Here is an 18,101-nt window from a genome sequence, read left to right on the forward strand (position 1 = left end):
TATGGAGACCTGATAATGACTTCCATACTTTAGACCTTTGGATTTCTGTGAATGTAATCTAAGATTAATTTTTTTTTTTGGTTATTCAAACCATTTGGGCCTTTCTTTATCATAGCTACAATTTTCTGATGAGATTTTTACCAGAGGTAACAGCTAAGTCTTTGAAATATAACTGCTGCTGCTAGCTTCACAGGGGTCCCTGCTGTGGGTGTGTGCAGCTTCAGAGAAAGGAAAAGGAAAAGTCAGTGGTGAGGACAGAGCAGCTTGCCTTTTCATGGACTGTTTTATGGAGCAGCATTAGAATTTCACCGTAGTAGAGCCATAATGATGAAGGGCTCAACGCTGCAAGATGCTAAGCGGTCTGGCTTTGATTTAAGAATCAATCTAAATCTGTGCTTAACTTAAAGCATTTAAATATACCCACTTAAGTGACTGCTTTCAGTCAGAAATACCTGTCATGACAATCATAAATCTCAAGTAGATCTCTTGTTTGCATGTTTAAACTGAAGTAAGGTAACTGAAAACTGTGGTACGAAATGGTGAAAAAAAGTCCCAGAGAAGAGTAAGTTAGGTTGAATGAAGACAAGGAGGACACTAGGAGCTGGACGTGGATTTGAGTGTAGGAAACTGGTGAGAGAGCCAAAAGAGAGACCTTCATTCTTGTGTTTCAACAGAAGACATTTAGAGAGGTGAGTAGGGAGAGGAAGTTCTGGGAAGAAGAAAATGAGTTTTGAAGGATGATTAGATGAAATAGTAAAGTAGAATAGCAAGTAGCTTTTGTCAACAAGATGGAAAAGAAGAAAATATTTATTAACGTGAGTAGAAGAAAGATAAAACTGGCAAAAAAGAGAATTTCCCCTTTCAGTGAGGGTGTAGAAGTGTCTTCACAAAAATTAGGTAGAGAAGTAAAAAAGAGATTAAAAAAACCTAGGAACAAAAAGGTTGAAGAAATAAAGATACTGCAGAAAAGTTGCAAAACGTTTTCTGTCTGGGTGGATGACTATTCATTTGTCTTATAGTTCATATTTCCTTGGCAAATTTCAGCCTCAAAACAGAATGAAGAGATAATGATAAATAAATAGTCATTTGGCCACTAGTTATATGAATGATTTTGGTAACCTGGTCAGGATAACGTAGTTAAATAATGCAAATTATCTTGCTTGCCACCTGTTCCATTTAGGCCATGTCTTCCTGGGTGTGCTGACACGTCTCTGGAATGGATGCGGTGTGACTGTGTCTTAGGGTGAGGCTGTTCATTTCCCGAGAGATGCTGGTTCCTAGGTAGAGCTGACCTAGGTGCGAATTTACCTGCTTGCTTGGGCATCAGTCTTATGGCACAGATAAACACGGAAATAGTTGGAAGGTTACAGGACTCTTTCTTAGCGACAGTGTCTAAAGTGCTGTTTATAAAGTGGTTCAGCACTCTGGGTACCTTAAAATATTCCTATTGGAGAATATTTTCAATCCTTTTACAGGGATGCACTTGAAAAAAATCAGGGTTCTTTTTCCTGTTCACTTAAATGTAAACTGCAGAACACTGTAAGAAAAAAAAATACTAGGGGGAATGGTTCCACGTCCTTCTAACCTTGGAAATTAATCAGGTTAAACTTATGCTACTTAGTATCAAGTGATCAATTAACGTCTGTGGATTCATCAAGTCATCAGCCTTTATCTACCTTAAAAGAAAAAAGTAACCTGTTGAGGGGTGTAAGTTAAAGTGAAAAAACCCTTATACCTATGTGGAGATGCTTTAAATATGCTGACTCCATAATATATGTCAAAGCTGGTAAGAATTAGTTGTGTGGATATAGAAATGATCAAGGAATGCTAAATAATTCTTACTTTTTAAGCATCTGTAATATTATCTCTGCGCAGAACCAGTGAGCGTGACCAGGCCAGGCTGGAGCTGTGTAGTGCAATTGGTCCAAGTGAATTAATTAAACCACTGGGCCATGAACCTGTGAGAGGGCAATTTTCTACTGCTATGCTATAGATATAGAAGAAATATTTTTCTTAAATGCTATTTCCATTTTTGTTTAAGCTTTGCATGAGGGAAACAGCATGCTGTAGTTCATATGATAATAATTTTGTGATTTTATTTTCCACTGGAGTTTGTGTACGGAACGAGATGGTTATCCTGTGACTTGGCAATTAAATGCAATTGTATATGCAACTGCATGTGTTTATTCAGAGTTTCAAAGCAAATATATATTCTTTAACTTGCTTTTTTTCCAGCATCTTTCTCGTTTTTGTCCTGTACATAATTTCTTTCCTTTCTGAAACAGTGACCATTTTTTTTTTCTGAATGCTCTAATTCTGTGTGAGCCAAAAGTGGAAACAATCATGAGACATGTGAATGCAGGATGGTTTGCTTTCTGGAGACTTGTACAACCTTTTGTTTTCGGGAATAAACACATGCTTTTATGAAGCTTTTAATATGAAAGACAATAAATGCATTATTCTTTTTCTGAGGATGTGTGCTTTGACTCAAGTGGAAGTCCTGGCCAGGCTATGGATCTGTGAAAGGGGTGACCCATTAGGAAGCAGAGCTCAAATTTTATTCAATAAAGAGGTTACCGAAAATATTGACTTTAATTGCACACTATTAGTGGCTGTGTATGTGGATGTGTATATAACAATCACTCGCATTTTAAACTTGTCTAGAAGCATCTTGGGGACATCTTGTTTTCTTCCATTTTAAAAAATCTAAATAGCACCTGTAATTAAGGGAGAAAACGGAGCCCTGGAAGCGAGGTAGGACTTCCATCCATTGATCTGTGTAAACCCGGCTTACACTGTCAGGGGAAAAGCAGTCAACTGCTGAGCTGCTTTGTCACTGACATAAGCTGAGAGAGGATTTTTTTTTTTTTGTCTATACTGTTTATACACCAGTCTATAGACCTGCTGGCTGGTTGAATTTTAAAGAGTGCGGAGCTTTAAAGACTTGTCCCCCGAGGGATGCTCCTGCCAGTTGGGAAGCGAGCGGAGGCTGCTCTGCAGAAGTTGTGTGCACGTGTGCTGCCGGGGGGGCCGGGCAGAGCGGGGGCACCTCGCCGTCCTGCGGCCGGAAAACTCACACGTCGTCCTCGGGTTGCTCGGTCGAAATGCTGAGCTACTACCTTTGGTTTTGGTTTTGTTCTTCCTGCCTGATAATTTATGCTGAGAGGATACAGCGGGGAACTTGAATGAATCCATTTCCGTACCCGATTCTAAATCTAAGCTCATCAGGCAGCAATTCAAATCCTCAGTAGTAAGGAGCAAATGACTTCCTAGTGTCACAACAGGTGCGGATTTGGGGAGAGTTTAAACAGAGCAGAACATATTATTTCTTTGGAATGGGAGAAACACTCCTTGTGAGCCTGAAATAAGAAACTGGAAGTGTTTAGGAAATTTCTGAGTCAGAAGTTTTGATTAGTCTGTTCTGCTTTCCTCTGCCAGTTTATTATTACCGCTACCAGCATCACGTAGGCTTGTTTCCTGCCTGCAGAAATTCGGATGTTGCGCTCTGTTCGCTGCTCCTTGTGCTGCCAGAGCGGGCACTCAGCAGCCGGGTGGTGCCGGAGCACTCTCCATGTCCTGCTCCTTAGAACCTGTTTTTTGCAATTGAGTTCATAAATACTCCTTTCCAAAGCACAGCGCCTTGCTTTCGTACCCTTCTTTATCTGTGCTGAGAAAGATGAAGTCTGAAGGCTTTCTTGAACTCTCTTATGTGTCTTAGAAACTCTAGGAAAATTGACTTCCTTACAGCCTAGTGGGGCACATGATATATCTTTAAAATATTACAACTAACATGGGCATGTTTATTGAGAGGCTTTCTTTTTCTCCTAAATTATTCATCCCTTGCTGTGATTAACTTGCATGGGTTCTTCGTGTTTTACACTTTCGACTGAGCCATGCAAATGTTTGTAGTAAATAGTCATTGTGGTGTGCAGGAATTTAAATACATAATTTCCCCTAATGGGAGATAACTGCAGCACACAGTAAACAGAGTGCTCAGGCAGGAGAGTGCGAACATCTCAGATCCAGTTCTTAAGCCCCCACCAGCAGCCCTGGAAATCTGCACTCAGTGTGCATTTTTCTGAAGACACACACCTCGCAGGATGACTTGTGTACCCCGGTGTATTTGTCTCTTTGTTGGTCTGGTACAAAAGGAGAACTGTAGCTTTGCTGACCAACTGCAATGTCATCAATTGTCCCTTCTTAGCTGACGTGTCACGGAAGGTTTGTTTGCCCAGTTGGGAGCAAGGAAATAACTGTTTTTTTTTTTTTTTTTTTTTTCTTTTTCTGGGTTCCTGTAAGATCACTGTTTAATACTTTCAGCTAACAGATCTGGCAATTCACTTTTTTTCTTTTTTTCTTTTTTAAGAGAAAATCATTGACTAGCTTGACAGCATTTTTATATTTTAATTAACACATTTTATTTGCCACTAAACAACTTCTTAAATAAAATTCTGTGAGAAAGAGCGGCATTATCCTTTTATATCATGGTATAAATGTGTAGCTCTGGTAGATCTGTCACCCCCTTTTTTTTTATGAATAGTGAGGCTTGCTTGTGAAAACCAAAGGGTTAATCATATAAATTTCTCCTTTGGACCAGCAGAAGATTTCCATCATTTTCAGCATTTGACCATGAAGGATGTATAGAGTTGTTATACCTCTCTGTAATTCATTCTGCTGCCAACTTCATTCCCTTTTCTCTGCCTGCATTTTAATTGAAACAACATTTGTATTTTTGAGCCAGGATCTGTCAGAAGTCCCTGTGGCTAGTCTGTGGTACAAGTAGCAGCAGACGTGGCTTACCCATATGGTGTGGTGCTTCTTGTAAAATCCATATGGCCTTGTTGAAGGGAATCCCAGCGGGGATGTGAAGGGTGTTAATACCCTTCAGGCCAGGCCTTTCCCTCCTGGGGCTTCTATGGCATTGTCTTTGCAATCTGCCGAAGCACAAACTTAATTCCTTTTTAATAATCAATTATTTCAGTCCAGGAACGTGTGCTGTATTTTATGCAATCTTATATTCCTTGAGTTTATTATTTGATATAAGCATTTTGGGTTATTTTTTAAAAGCAAGCTGTAGGGCAGATGCTAGCAAATACAGATAAAAGGCTTTTCAAAATCCTAACTTTATTCCTTTTACTTGTATTTACAGGAAGTGCTGAACAGCGTTCCAAAGTTCTGCTTTCCTTTTGACATTGAAAGGTATGTGGTACAGTTATTATTTATTGAAAGATGTTTTATACAAAATTATATTTAGCGTAGTTGCAAGGAAAGACATAAGGAACAGGAAAATACATTATACTTCATAAGCTTGCACCTGTAGATGAGAAGAACATGTTCTTTGTTATTCAAGTGTGTATTAAATCCTTAGGAGGAAATTGTCACAGCAAAATGCAGAATTTTAGGGATATGTTCATCAGGATAGAGCAATATTCTGGCTTCCAGCTTTGTCCATTATAATTGTAAACACCATCTGCCTTGATATAAGGATATAACATAGTTTCCTTCAAACAGCAAGCATTAAAGAAAAAAAAAAAAAAAAAAGGAATGTTATAGTACACTGGTATATAGAAACTCACTGACCAGTACTGAGAACATGTTGTTTGAGTTCAAAGAAATTAAGACTTCAATTGCTTGGAATTAACTGAATATGCAATTGATTTTTCTCAGAGTAGATTCAAGACCATTATTTATAATTAATTAGCTCTTACCTTTCTGGGATCAGTTATAATGTGGCTTCCATGTAATGATGCCAGTCATTTAAATGGTTCATATGAAACAATTTTACTAATTAAAATATTTGTGTTTGTCAAAATGATTAATGGTAATTAATTTAATCAATCATACTCAATTTCTGAAACTCATATTGTCCAACTCAACAAAGATTGAGTTAAAAGCTTAATTTGCATAATTAATGAAAGATACACCCAGGTAGTGTGTAGGTTCAGCTGGTTTCAGCACAACATTGGCATCAGTTGTGTATGAGAGCCCTGCAAGAAGCTACCATTAGTGCAGTAAAAGATGGTGTATGGATAGAGGAAGGAAGGAAAACACACTGGCAAAATAAAGATTGTCACAAACACAAGTTTTCAGAAGTAAACTATGTTCATTTAGTCTTTTATAGTTGAATTTAATTAAGTTGTTTCATTTTTGATCTGGTTAAGCTCACTGTCTTTTAAGCTGTTTTAATGCCCTAACTAATACAATTGTCAGTGTTGGCTTTAAAGCATTCAAGTCTTTAATGTGCTTAAGATATATACAGAATTCTGTTTAAAATTGGTAATGAAGATGAATAATGGAAATAAATTTTGAGGATAACAGAAAAAGGTGAGGTTCTGTTGCTGCCATCCAGTGGCAAGAACATTATCAGTGGCAGCAAATAATTATTTTCAACAACTTATCTTGTGTTAACTGTTTCTGTTAAGCCATTCAGAAGACACTTAGTTGCTTGTATGAGACTGATGAGCTTAATCAGAGAACTGTGGGAATATATTAATTTATTTTAACTAAGTATCCAAAGTGGTGGGAGGGGTTGAGAATAACAATTAAGAGATGTTTGTTGTTTGTGTGTTAATGGTTTTAATGCCCTTTGTCCCATTCCCCAATACTTGTTGACTCTTGGCGTATATTTGGCTCGTATTTGATTGAAGAGCAGTGGTCTGACAGAGATGAAATTCCTACAAAATCCATAAAACTTGGCAGTTGGACAGAAGAAGGAGAGAGTCTTGGAAGCTGAGTTACACTGACAGAGCACAAACCTGGCTCGTTCTGTCTGGCCTGCCGGCTGCTCCGGCAGAGCACTGCTGTCTTTCAAGTCAGCCGCTGGGAGCTGAGTTGTAGGGGATTTGTGAGAGAACTAAAGGCAATGTGGGGTCACGAGAGAGTGAAAGAGCATGGACAGGGAGGAGGGGCAGAGCTATTGTGGGGAACAGGATAGAAATGTTGGAAGCCCATTCAAGAATGCGGGCTGAATGTTTACTGGCAGCTATGTGTGGGACAACTTATGGCTGTGTAGTGTTTATGCTACTCAGTTCAGGCATTTTTATAGTGTAGACATATATTGCCACTTCCTTTTTTTGTAAAAAAAAAAAACTGTTCAGGTGTCTTGTTTTCTCCATTTTTTTTTTTTTTTGTGTGTGTGTGGGGGAATGGGACTGATACAGACAAGTATTGAGAAAAACATTGCTATAACTCCTTTTCATGTGGTTTTCTTTTTGATGGATGTTGAAGATGTGACAAACACTTAGCTTTTCTTCTAGCCATAAACGTGCTTTTCCCTTGTTTGGTGAATGCTTATTTATTTTCTTGTATTGAGGACCATGATAGACTATACACTGAGTGCCCCCCACGTGTTTTACAGGCAGTTTCAATGACAAGTTCTGTACAGAAGTCTTTGATTGAAGTGTAACACAAAGTTTCTGTTTCATTGATTGAGCATGTTGTACTCTAGGGAACATAGTTTCTCAAACTGTATTATGTGTACTATCCATATATAAACCGCTTAGAGCACCTTCTGATCCTCCTAAGAGCTAGGAATTACCAGTGCAAAAGTGGAACTTCCACTGATGCTGCTGATCAAGATAGCTGGAATAAAGAACATGGCTTTGTTCCATAGATTGCTTCTGGGCTTTCTCCTACCGTGCAGTTTGAGTGTTCTTTTTATTAAATAGGTAAATACAACTCAAAGTAGTAAAGCTCTATTCTTTAAATTATGGAAGTAGCAAAATTAAAGCCCTGCTAAAGCACGGTGGTAAGTCCATCATCATGTATTCAACTCCACCTCACCTGCGATTATGAATGAATTGAGAAGTAAATGAAAGAAAATGTATTTGATTTTGTTTATTCGCTGTGATGCAATGATCACAGACTGAGATCCAGATTTGATTCTGTCATAGCGCTTACTTCATCTCACCAGACATACTGACTTTATCTTTTATGTGCATGTAGTAAATAGCTGTACGCTATTTGTTCTAATTATCAAAATTGCATACTGTGAATGGTGATTAAAATCTGTAGGTACTCCTGTTAAATTTAACCTGAAAGTCAAGCCAAAGAAGGCACAATAAATGGTGTATTGTTGACCATGACTTAAACTTTGATTTTATATATATATATATATATATATATATTTATTTATTTATTTATTATCGAAAGCGAGCATATAATTTTTTGCTGCCTGGTATGGCTTACCTTTTATGTTGAAGGGATTAAGAAAGGAATTGTAATAGAAGTTCTTAAGCATTTATCCCAAGAACCAATGTTTTTTTTTTTGTTTTTTTTTGGGGGGGGGACTAAATTATTTTAGACTTAATAAATAGCACAATTGTATACCATTTTAACAGTTCATTTGTAGATATTTACAAATATGTTCCTTTTTCTTCTGCTACACACTTCCTTTCTCTGCTTCTATTCATATGGAATGGTACCATTTGAAGACAAAGAGATTTTTCATTTCCTTGTAATGTTTGTTAAGCTATTTTTTTTTACATTAGAGAAATCATACTTCTTTTCTCTTGTTCCTTGCATCCTTTATGCAAACTCTGCACGATGATGTTGACTTCTTTCCACTATCAGTCTTCTGTATTTTCTCTCTCAACCTAAAACCTGTGTGTAACTTCGCAGAGCCCGTACCTTGATCTCTAGCTCTATCCGTGTAGCTGGGTGATGGCGTAAGCATGCCAATGCTCCCCTTGTTCTAGTTGGCCCCGCTTCAAATCCAGTCCTAAGTTGCGAGAAGTCTGTGTAAGGACAGGAGAAACCCAGGTAGTGGAGTCATGGGTCACAGAGCAGGCTTCGAAGTGGAGACAGTAGTCTCTGATTTGGGAATAGTAATAAATGGAAGAAGTCTCAACCTATGGTTACTGGTTCCCTGAAATTCAAAGCCCTTTAGAAATTCTAAAATTTGAAGAACAACTCATTTCAAACATACTTTGTTTCCTAAACAGATTGATTTGGAAGAAGAGCAACTCTAACTGAGAAGAAGAGATAAATGTAATGGTCAGACATGCTGTTTTTCGTTGAAAGAAGAGATTTAATTTCTGCCTGAATCAGTTCTCTCAAGGCAGCCTTAAAATGCAGCATGCACAATAGCAATAGTATAAACAAAAATCTTTCAAATGATTGTTTATCTGCTCCTTGCGTATCAAAGAATCTTTTCTGCATTCTGTAGATACTTAGGGAAATTTTAACAACTATTTTTATTCATATAGTGACCTGTAATAACCTTGAAAGAGCCCATTATAGTCTCCAGAGTTAATAAGTGTTTACACACATCCTTTGCTGTTGGTGATTTATTGTTGTTGAACTAAGATTAAATGTAAGCATGCAATGCAGGAACTGAAAGGAAGTAAAAAGCAATGCAGAAGAATGAGTTTGGTGACAGTTTGTGGCACCTTGTGCCTGCTGTCTCCCTGCACGAGAGCAGATCCCGTGTTCTGACGTAACCCACTCGGCCGCCATTTTGAAGTTGGGTCAGCTGATCCTGTGCTCTGTCAGAAAGTATAGGTAATGCTTTCTACAGGCGATTTCACTGGGTAACAATTGTGTTTTACACATAACGTTAATGCTAAGGAAAACTGCTAGAAGCACCTTTGCTGTGAGTTGGTAGCAGTTACAGGAGCTGTTATGTGCCACCAAAGTCAAAACTTCACCTCAGAGACATAAGTCCCATAGCCAAAATTTGCCCACATTATGTATGATACGTGCAATAGATACATTAAATCTGTAGTGGTAGCACTTCTTGAATGTTTTATGTGTCAGGTTTATACATTTCGGTTGTCTATTGTTTTACAGAGATCTCTGGTCATCATTAGGTTGTTACTATAAGGCTTATGTATAGTCAGTTTTTCTTCTGCTGAAGAGGATTAAAAAAACAGGCATCCTTGCTGCCCCCAGCTCTTATGTGGAGCTCTCGAATTAGCAACCCAGGGTTAATTCAGCATTTTAAACTCTAATCAAAAAATGTGGTGCAGATGGACGGTCGCTAGGTTCTGCTAGCTGTTCCTTGAAGCAAATGGAACCAAATGCAAACTTTTGGTTGTTTGTGGAGATTCAGCTTTGGAGTTTTCCTCAGTTTGAACATCCGGAACAAGTTGCTTACACTCTTTTTTAAGTCTGCAGGATGCAGTTTTCAAGCTGAGCTGTTTTCACACTGACTGTCAAAACACAGAGTTGTATCTCCTAGAGAAGCAAAGGGAAGATGTTGAGTTGGAGGCAGTGAGATGGCACTGGGATTGCCTCCCACTGGACTGCCAGAACTTGGCTGAGCTATTTTTAATAGAAAGAGAATATCAAAATTTAAATCTTATTTTTAAAGTGGTCTTGTGTAACAACACTTCTATATATGCTTTAATTGCAATACTGGATATCCTCCCGTGTCATCTACCAGTGTTGGCAAGGGAGGAGGCAAATAACTTTAAGCAAGGGACCCATACTGGTGTGAGGTTTTTCTGTGGCTAAGGAATTGTTTTTAAGCAGCAATGAAGAAGAGTCATTTGCCTGACATACATATACACAGTACAGAAAAACCAAAGCCTGCATAGATGGGCATCTGTTAAGAATAGATTTTTGTAAATCATTGATCATCTGCTTGGGTTAGGGGCCCGTGGCCTGCCCATGCCAGGCTAGCGGGTGACCACCAGGCCCAGGCCCAGGTGAGGCCACAGCAGGGCAGGGCACAGGTGAGGGCAGGAGGCACCAAGGGCACTGTGCACGGTGTGGCTGCCAGCACTGCTGCTGTTGGGCATTGTAAGCACCCAGCGAGGCACCAGGCTGCAGATTTCTATGGAGATGTGCTTGCAGGAATAAAGAGACAGGTGCAAAGATGTGAAATAGCAAATTGGATCATTGGCAAGGGAGTAATAACATGCTGTTATCGATGGTTCTCTGATGTGTCCAACATAATATACACGCAGCATGCAAGGTATGTAAAAGAGTCTGAAAGATGAAGCACTGAGAGAGCCACTAAGCATTTACTGTGTCTTAAAAGCACACTGGGTTGTTCCAGTTTATTGAAGACAATCGAGGAAAATACTTGTAATGACTTGTGTAATTACCTAATGTAAAAATGTCCGTTTACTATAATGGATCTCCAGTGGTTCTACTGGACCAGGATGAAGATAACTTGTACTGCTGTTTATATTCAGCACAGGCTTTTATTTCGGCCTGATCACCATACATGTATGTTCTGAAGGGACAAGACCAAATGGAAACAAGTGGGAGATTCTGCAGTCTGGGTAGTAGCATCACTTGGCTAATATTTAAGTTGTTGTCATATATCATCAAGCAGTATAGTGTGCGTGTCCCACATAATTTCTTCATTTCTTTAATTTCCTTCCACTTTCTTCTTTCTGAAGGGAAAATTTTTATATTTTATTTGTTGGAGCTTTTTGCAAAAATTTCAGGGGATAAATTAAAAAAAAAAAGATGCACTTAGTGGATGATGGTGAGATTTGTTCTCAGCTTCTGCAGGAATTCATTTTCAGCTTGGTATGTAAGAATGAACCATGCCTGACATATGTTAACCATATCACTCACTAGCAGCCACATTGGTATTCTGCTGAAGAAGGTAAATTAAGAATGAGAAAATAACAGAGGAAAATAGGGTTACAGACAGAACTACTGCATTTTACATTTTCAAATCTCCCTGCACTTCCCATTACAACTTTGCTTTTATATGCTTTTAACTATGCCATACGTTATCTTTCATGGTTGAAAATGACAAGACTCTACCACTTGTTTTCTTTGGAAGATGTTGGAAAAGTACAATATGTATTTCTGTGAGTAAACTGAAGATGCAATTGTGTTCTGAATTTACACTAAATTCTGTGAAAATAATCAAAATTTGACCATGTTGAGAAGCCTTTGAAAGCATTCCAGTTTTAGAATTTAGTAATGATGTTTACTGACCAGTATTCATCTGAGGCATACATTGTAGTTCTTGCTTCAGAACTGGGTGGACTTGCCTAAAGTTGTTGTCATGGCACAGGATGGCATAGCTGAGAGCTGCTCTGTCCTCTGCTGTCCTCTGGCTGGAACTGACAGGTTGCACAGGAGGGAAAGGTGTCTGGCTCAAAAGCAAAAGGAGACAGGAGCCACAGAGGAGGTGCCCTGATTGTAGAAGGAAATTGGGAAAAGGTCTATGCTGTCAAACAGAAAGTGGGGGTAAGGAATGGAGGTTAGGACTAGGAACTGGAGGGTTTGAGGAATCAGAGGTGATGCTGAGAACAAACCACATTACCCTGTGCTGGTTGAGCGGGGCGCTTGGGGATAAGAGGAAATGGAAGACCACACAGGGAAATGTGTAAACTTATTCTGTCCCAAGTGGTATGTGTTTTGGTATAGTCTCGAAGATGCTATTGCTTATTATTTTAGTTCTTGTGCTATTTGTTTTTGATTATTTTCTGTCTTTTTCATTTGCAGAATAGAAAAGCTTGCACTTGAAAAAAGGCTTAAAAAGGTTTTCTATTGGGCAATACGTAAAGGAAAAAAAGGAGGAAAAAGTGTAGGTGTGCATGGGAAAGCTACAGGTCTACACAAGAAAAAAAAAGCTAGTTTTCTAATGCATGTCTTAAGTCAAGCCTGTGCTATGAAATTAAATAAAGTATTTGTAGAACTTCAGCCCTTTGTTTTGGTTGGCATTTTTCACTGTTGAGGTGTGCCCAGAGCCAGTAAGCTGCAGCAAACTTGTGCTGCTCCTGCTTAGGCCTTACTTAGGAAAAGACTTTAGGAAGTGGTCTGCCTGCTGAGCTCAGGGCAGTCCGGGGCAGTGTCCTGTCTCCTGCAGTGCAGGCAGGAACGTTCCAGTCTCTCCTTACACAGCAGCTCCTTCCTCTCATCCTTTCTCTACCCTACTCTATATTTTCTGTAACTCCCGTGCCTTCTTTTTGTGATATGGGGTTTGAACCTCACAGAGAGCCCTCAAGCTGGGGGCTCACCGAGGTGGAGGTGGCCAGATCCAGTGGATGGGGCTGGGATGGCAGCAGGAGGCATGGATGAACAAGAGAACTGAGCTCTGGTGTCCATGGGAAGGTGTGGGGTGGAGGAGGCTACCTGGAGGGAAGGAAAGGAGAAAAGGGTTTTCTGAGAAGGATAATGAGGTTTGAACGTGGAAATGTTTGAGACTAGTGACTTACATGTTAGTGTTTTTCATGATTTGGTGTTCTTACATTCTGTGTCTAATTTTTCAGGGTCTCCCAAAACCAAGTAGGACAGCATTTTACCTTTGTACTCACCGACATTGAAAGTAAGCAAAGGTTTGGATTTTGCCGTTTGACGTCAGGAGGCAAGGTCTGCCTCTGTATTCTGAGGTAAGTTGGAACAAGAAAAAATTGAGTATAGAAGTGAATATAGGAAAAATATAAAGAAAAATTATCTTTTGAAAACCTTCTGGTAATATTTTTTGCTTATCTGTCAGTATTCCATTTCTGTACAATAGTGTTACCATTGATTTCAGCTGAAGAACAGTTTCAAGCCCCACGTAAGTGTGTTCTTGAGTGAGGCTAAATGATTCAATTTCTGCTTAAAAGCTTTGCAGGCTTTGAATGTTATCTGTATATTTTTACTTTCTAAGGTAATCTTTGACAAGTATCCAGTCAATTTAACAATGAACTGTGCTATTCTGTATTCCTGTCATTGGAAATATGATTCTTGGGTGTGTCTTCCATCATCTTTAGCCAGACTATTTATCTTATATGAAACTCCAGAGCCAAATTAATTGTCAACGGTCGGCACACCACTTTGGTGCAGAACAGACACTGAAGAAGAAGAAATTTACACCAGCAAAATATTTTGTTTTTCCTTCTGGTTATTCTTTGTTCTCCTTGAAGAGAATAGCTTTGATAGTGGGAAAAACAAACACACACACACACACACAAATTGTTTAGCTAAAGCCTTTCTGTACTGTGCTTTATTATAAGGCCAAATTGCCAGTCAATTAATAGCCTACCAGTCTGTAATGCCCATAGGAAAAATGGGGACATCAATTTTGGAAGCACATTAGGAGCCCCCCAAAATCTGTGATTTTAAACAGGTTCTAAACTAATTTTGAGAGCCTGTGCAATGGACTTTTTTGGGGCAGGTAATTCAAAAATAAGTATTTGCTATAAATTCTGTAAAAATTCACTGCCATATAATAAAAATAGCAAATGGAAAATATCTTATTTTGAAAATTAATTGGTTTTCTGTGATCCTGACAATACTTCCTTAATACTACTGTGGAAGAATTTAAGTCAGGATTTTGGAGCATATAATAGCTGTTTTCACTGTGCTAGCTTTCGTTGCTAAGTCTTGTTAATGCCCAGGGAGAATATAAATGTATGCTCTTAGCAGTTTTTTGTGAGCTAGCCTTTTCTTCCCTCATCAGGCTAAAAACAAACATTTTTTTTTAACTTGTACTCCTAATGTTGTCTGGGTAGTTTCTAATGTTGCAGTAACAATTCTTTAATCAATTACACTCAAGTATGTACATTTCAATACTGTATGTTGTGCTGCAAAGCAAAGGATACAGATTGTCAGTTGGTGTAAACTGGGGTATTTCTGTTAACATTTCCACAGAAACATACATCAGTTAAAGATTAGCCAATGACCTGTTACTTGGCAGAATAACTAGGAATATGAAAAGTGGCAAGCTATAATTTTTCACCAAACTGTGATCAAAACATTGCCTTTATTGCTTTTATTGTGACAATTTCAAATTTACAATGCATAGCTGAATGCATAACAGCACTAACTTCATGAAATTGTACTTCTAGATTGGTAGCTCTTTGCTCTCCAATTTGTTTGCCAGTTTGAAATAGTGTTTTGCTCAGACGGAAAGAATGTATCAGTATTTTCCTTTGATGCATTTTAGTACTTGGTCTGATTTCTGCTCTGAATCCAAGATTTGTTAGGAATGACCAAATGAAAGGAGACTTGCTAGCAGATTTCTTTCACCATTTCATCTGACTCTCCCTTGAAAATGTTAATTTATCTTAAACTAACCAATATCAAAGAAAGTTTAACAAAGAGTTGCTGTCTTTATCATATAAACACACAGATGCAGGCATACAAAAATACCATGTCAAACTATTGCACACCTGCACATCTCCATATGCACGTATTTGTGTATCTGCACTAAGAAGAGGAATACTTTCACACTGGTGGCTGGGGCTTTAACAAATTAGAGAAAGTCAAGTATAAGAGACTTAACTAAATGGCAGTAGGTAACTGAAATCTAGATAAGAATCTCTGAAAAGAGAACAGGAACAAGCCAATCACAGTGATGAGAAAGAAATCCATAAAAACTGTGGCAGACTGATGAGTAGGGAACAGGCTTCCTTCTTGTGAATGTCTTTTGCGAATGGTACCATGTCATATGCTAACCTGTGCCCGGCCTGTTTACTGGGATTTGAACTGGTTAGTGGGATTCTCAACTGTAAAGGGAAGAGAAGGCTGCTTGTCCTCAGATTTTACACCACCAATGTAAAGCTGCTGGTGAGGTTAAGTCTTGTAGTTTCTCTCTCTAAAATTCATTCTTTATCTGAAACACTAATTTAAGGAAATCAACTTGGAAATGTAGTTGTACTTCAAACTGGAGAATTTAAATCAGAATACACACCCATCTTATAAAACATACAGAGAAATTTCATATGTACATTTTATCTACACATGTATAAGACCAATGTGGAAAGAATTGTCTCCCAAATCAGAATGTTCTATTCAAGTTCTCTGTAAGCAAGAACACAGTTAAATAAAAATGCTCCAATGTAGCTATCCCCGGCATTTTTAGTTGAAGAATTTAATCATGGTACAGTATTTTCTAAACTGGTCGTGCAGAACTTGACAGCAGTTGCCAAATTCAAAGTGCAAATGAGTGCAAAATCACACTAAGATGAGAAAACACATTCTGGATCATTCTCCAGATTCTTCTCCAGAAGTTGTGTGTGATTCCTTGAAAGTCTTTTTGTTAGTTTGTTTTTCTTTCTCAAACTGCACGGCTGCTTTGTGAAGCTCTCGGTGTGAATCCCGCTGTGTCAGCTCTTCCATCTCCACAAACTATTGAACTCGTGTAGCCCCTTAAGAACAAGAGGCACCACAGCAGGAATATTGTAATATACTCGTATACTACACAGGATCTTTTTTTCTAATTTTACTTTTTATATGCTAATTTAAATAATAATTTTGGCAGCTCACATTTCAAGTGGTGCAGTAGAAACATTGATGTTCATTTTTGAATAATATGAGGAGACTTAAATCTTTTGGGTATTGTTTCTGTATATCTCTGCTGTTTGTAGCAGCAATAATACTTTCTGAATTTACGTTAAGCTGTTTTTGAATTATCTTGTATGTTTTTAGAACAAAGTTCAGATAATTTGACTCAAATTTGTTTTGTTAAAATCTTGAAACTGTTGTTGGAATCTTGAGGTTGCCCTTATGTATCTAGAGAAATGGAAAATGCATCATTAAAATTTTCAGTCTTAGGTTTCATTAATTTTACGACTGTAAAATTGTCACCTACGTTTCCAAATGAAATGCTCTAATAAGGAAGACAGGTTTATGTGGTAAGCCTTTGTAGTTCTTCAGTTCAGACCACGCTTGAAGGTTTCTCACTCTTCCTTTAGGCAAATCCCTTAGAAGCAGAATGTTTCAATTTTACACATTTTGTGTCAATTTTCCAGACAGAAAAGTAGCCCCTAGACATTAGACATTTAGCTACGGAAAGGCAGTTTCCTTAGTTTTATTTGATTACTAGAAGTTAGATTCCTGCTGATAGTTCAGGACTGTTAGTGGTTACCTGACTATTTGACAGAAAACATTTCCTTTCCTTTATTTAACCTTTGACTCATGAATGTAAAAGTTTTATCAGAGCTATAGTAGAAGCACAAGTGAGGTGGAAGTCTACTTACTGCAACAAGGGTTATGCGTGACTTTGAATAAAAGTCTGAGCTCCTGCCTTGTGGCTCATTTGGATTAAAAGAAAATGCTAAGTATGTTTCTAATTAGCCATGAAATATCTTGTGCTCGTGTTCTCATGACAGGCAGTGGCTGTACTCTTAAATAAAGACCACTGTATTCTAAACCAGGAAATACATGTCTTTTAAAACAATACGGCTTATGTCTTGATATTTTATCTTATTGTGGGAATAATCTTTTGTGGCAACTTCATAAGAATATGAAGTTGATATATGTTTGTCTTATATGTTTGTTTCTCAAAAGAGTACTGGTTGTAACATGCAGTCTGCAAAGACAATGTGTGCAATTAAAAAAAAAAACAAACAACACTCAATAAACCAATGATGGTTTCGTAGTTTAAGAAACTAAATTATTTTTATTTGAAGCTTGCACTTCCAAATACATTAAAGCCCTGTTGTTCCTCAGTTTTATCGACTGCAAAGGGGCTTCACTGATAACCTTTTGACATTTTTTAAGACAGCTAATTCATTATAAAATAGAACAATCACAAATAATTTTATGAATGTGTGCGACAGTAATGTCTTACTAGAAACAGACTTTAATTTTGATTTTATCCACTGTTAAGGTACATGTTAGTGTGACAGTTCTGAGTTAGCAGTAATATATTACAGGTCTCCTCTATTAACTTCAGCAATTCTAAAGCCATTTTTGCAGAGAGTGCATTTCTGTACTGACGTGCTTGAAAAAAATAGTTGCTCAACTTAACAGATGTCACTGGATATTTTGACTTTTCCGTACATAGGCTTGTTCTACTGTGCTAAATAAAGATTAACTAATTTTTGCAAGTTTTGCCAACACAACAAGCTGAGAAGATTCCTTTACCCGTAATGCTTCTGTTCTGTCACGCACACAAGTCCCGTATACAGCATTTTATCCAATGCTATATACTTACTGGATAAAGATGTAAAGCTTAAATCATGGGAATGCTCATCTATGAATAAATCTATTTACTAGAGTAGTCCAAATAAGTTAATGGGATTATTAATACAAGTGCTTGCAAAACCAGCCTGTGATATAACAGGAAAAGAATGTTGCTTGACAGCCATGAAGATGTTTCAAAATGAAACGAGCTTATATTTGGTCTTTGCGTCGAGAATCTGAAATCCCTCCTGACTGATAGCTGTCTGAATTATGAACAAACACAATCTGTGTTT

General features: G+C 38.0%; 1 protein-coding gene across 4 annotated transcripts in view; it reads left to right on the forward strand.

The window, feature by feature from the left end:
- DENND1B (DENN domain containing 1B) overlaps positions 1-18,101 on the forward strand; it is a 163,039-nt gene that overhangs the window by 56,611 nt on the left and 88,327 nt on the right. For all 4 annotated transcript variants that reach the window (XM_084528130.1, XM_084528133.1, XM_084528132.1 and 1 more), the window contains exons 4-5: positions 5,150-5,199; positions 13,185-13,304. In XM_084528130.1, coding sequence (XP_084384256.1) covers positions 5,150-5,199; positions 13,185-13,304 — 170 coding nt within the window. The remainder of the gene's footprint in view (positions 1-5,149; positions 5,200-13,184; positions 13,305-18,101) is intronic.

Source organism: Aythya ferina (assembly GCF_964211825.1).
Source record: "Aythya ferina genome assembly, chromosome: 8".
Taxonomy (NCBI): domain Eukaryota; kingdom Metazoa; phylum Chordata; class Aves; order Anseriformes; family Anatidae; genus Aythya; species Aythya ferina.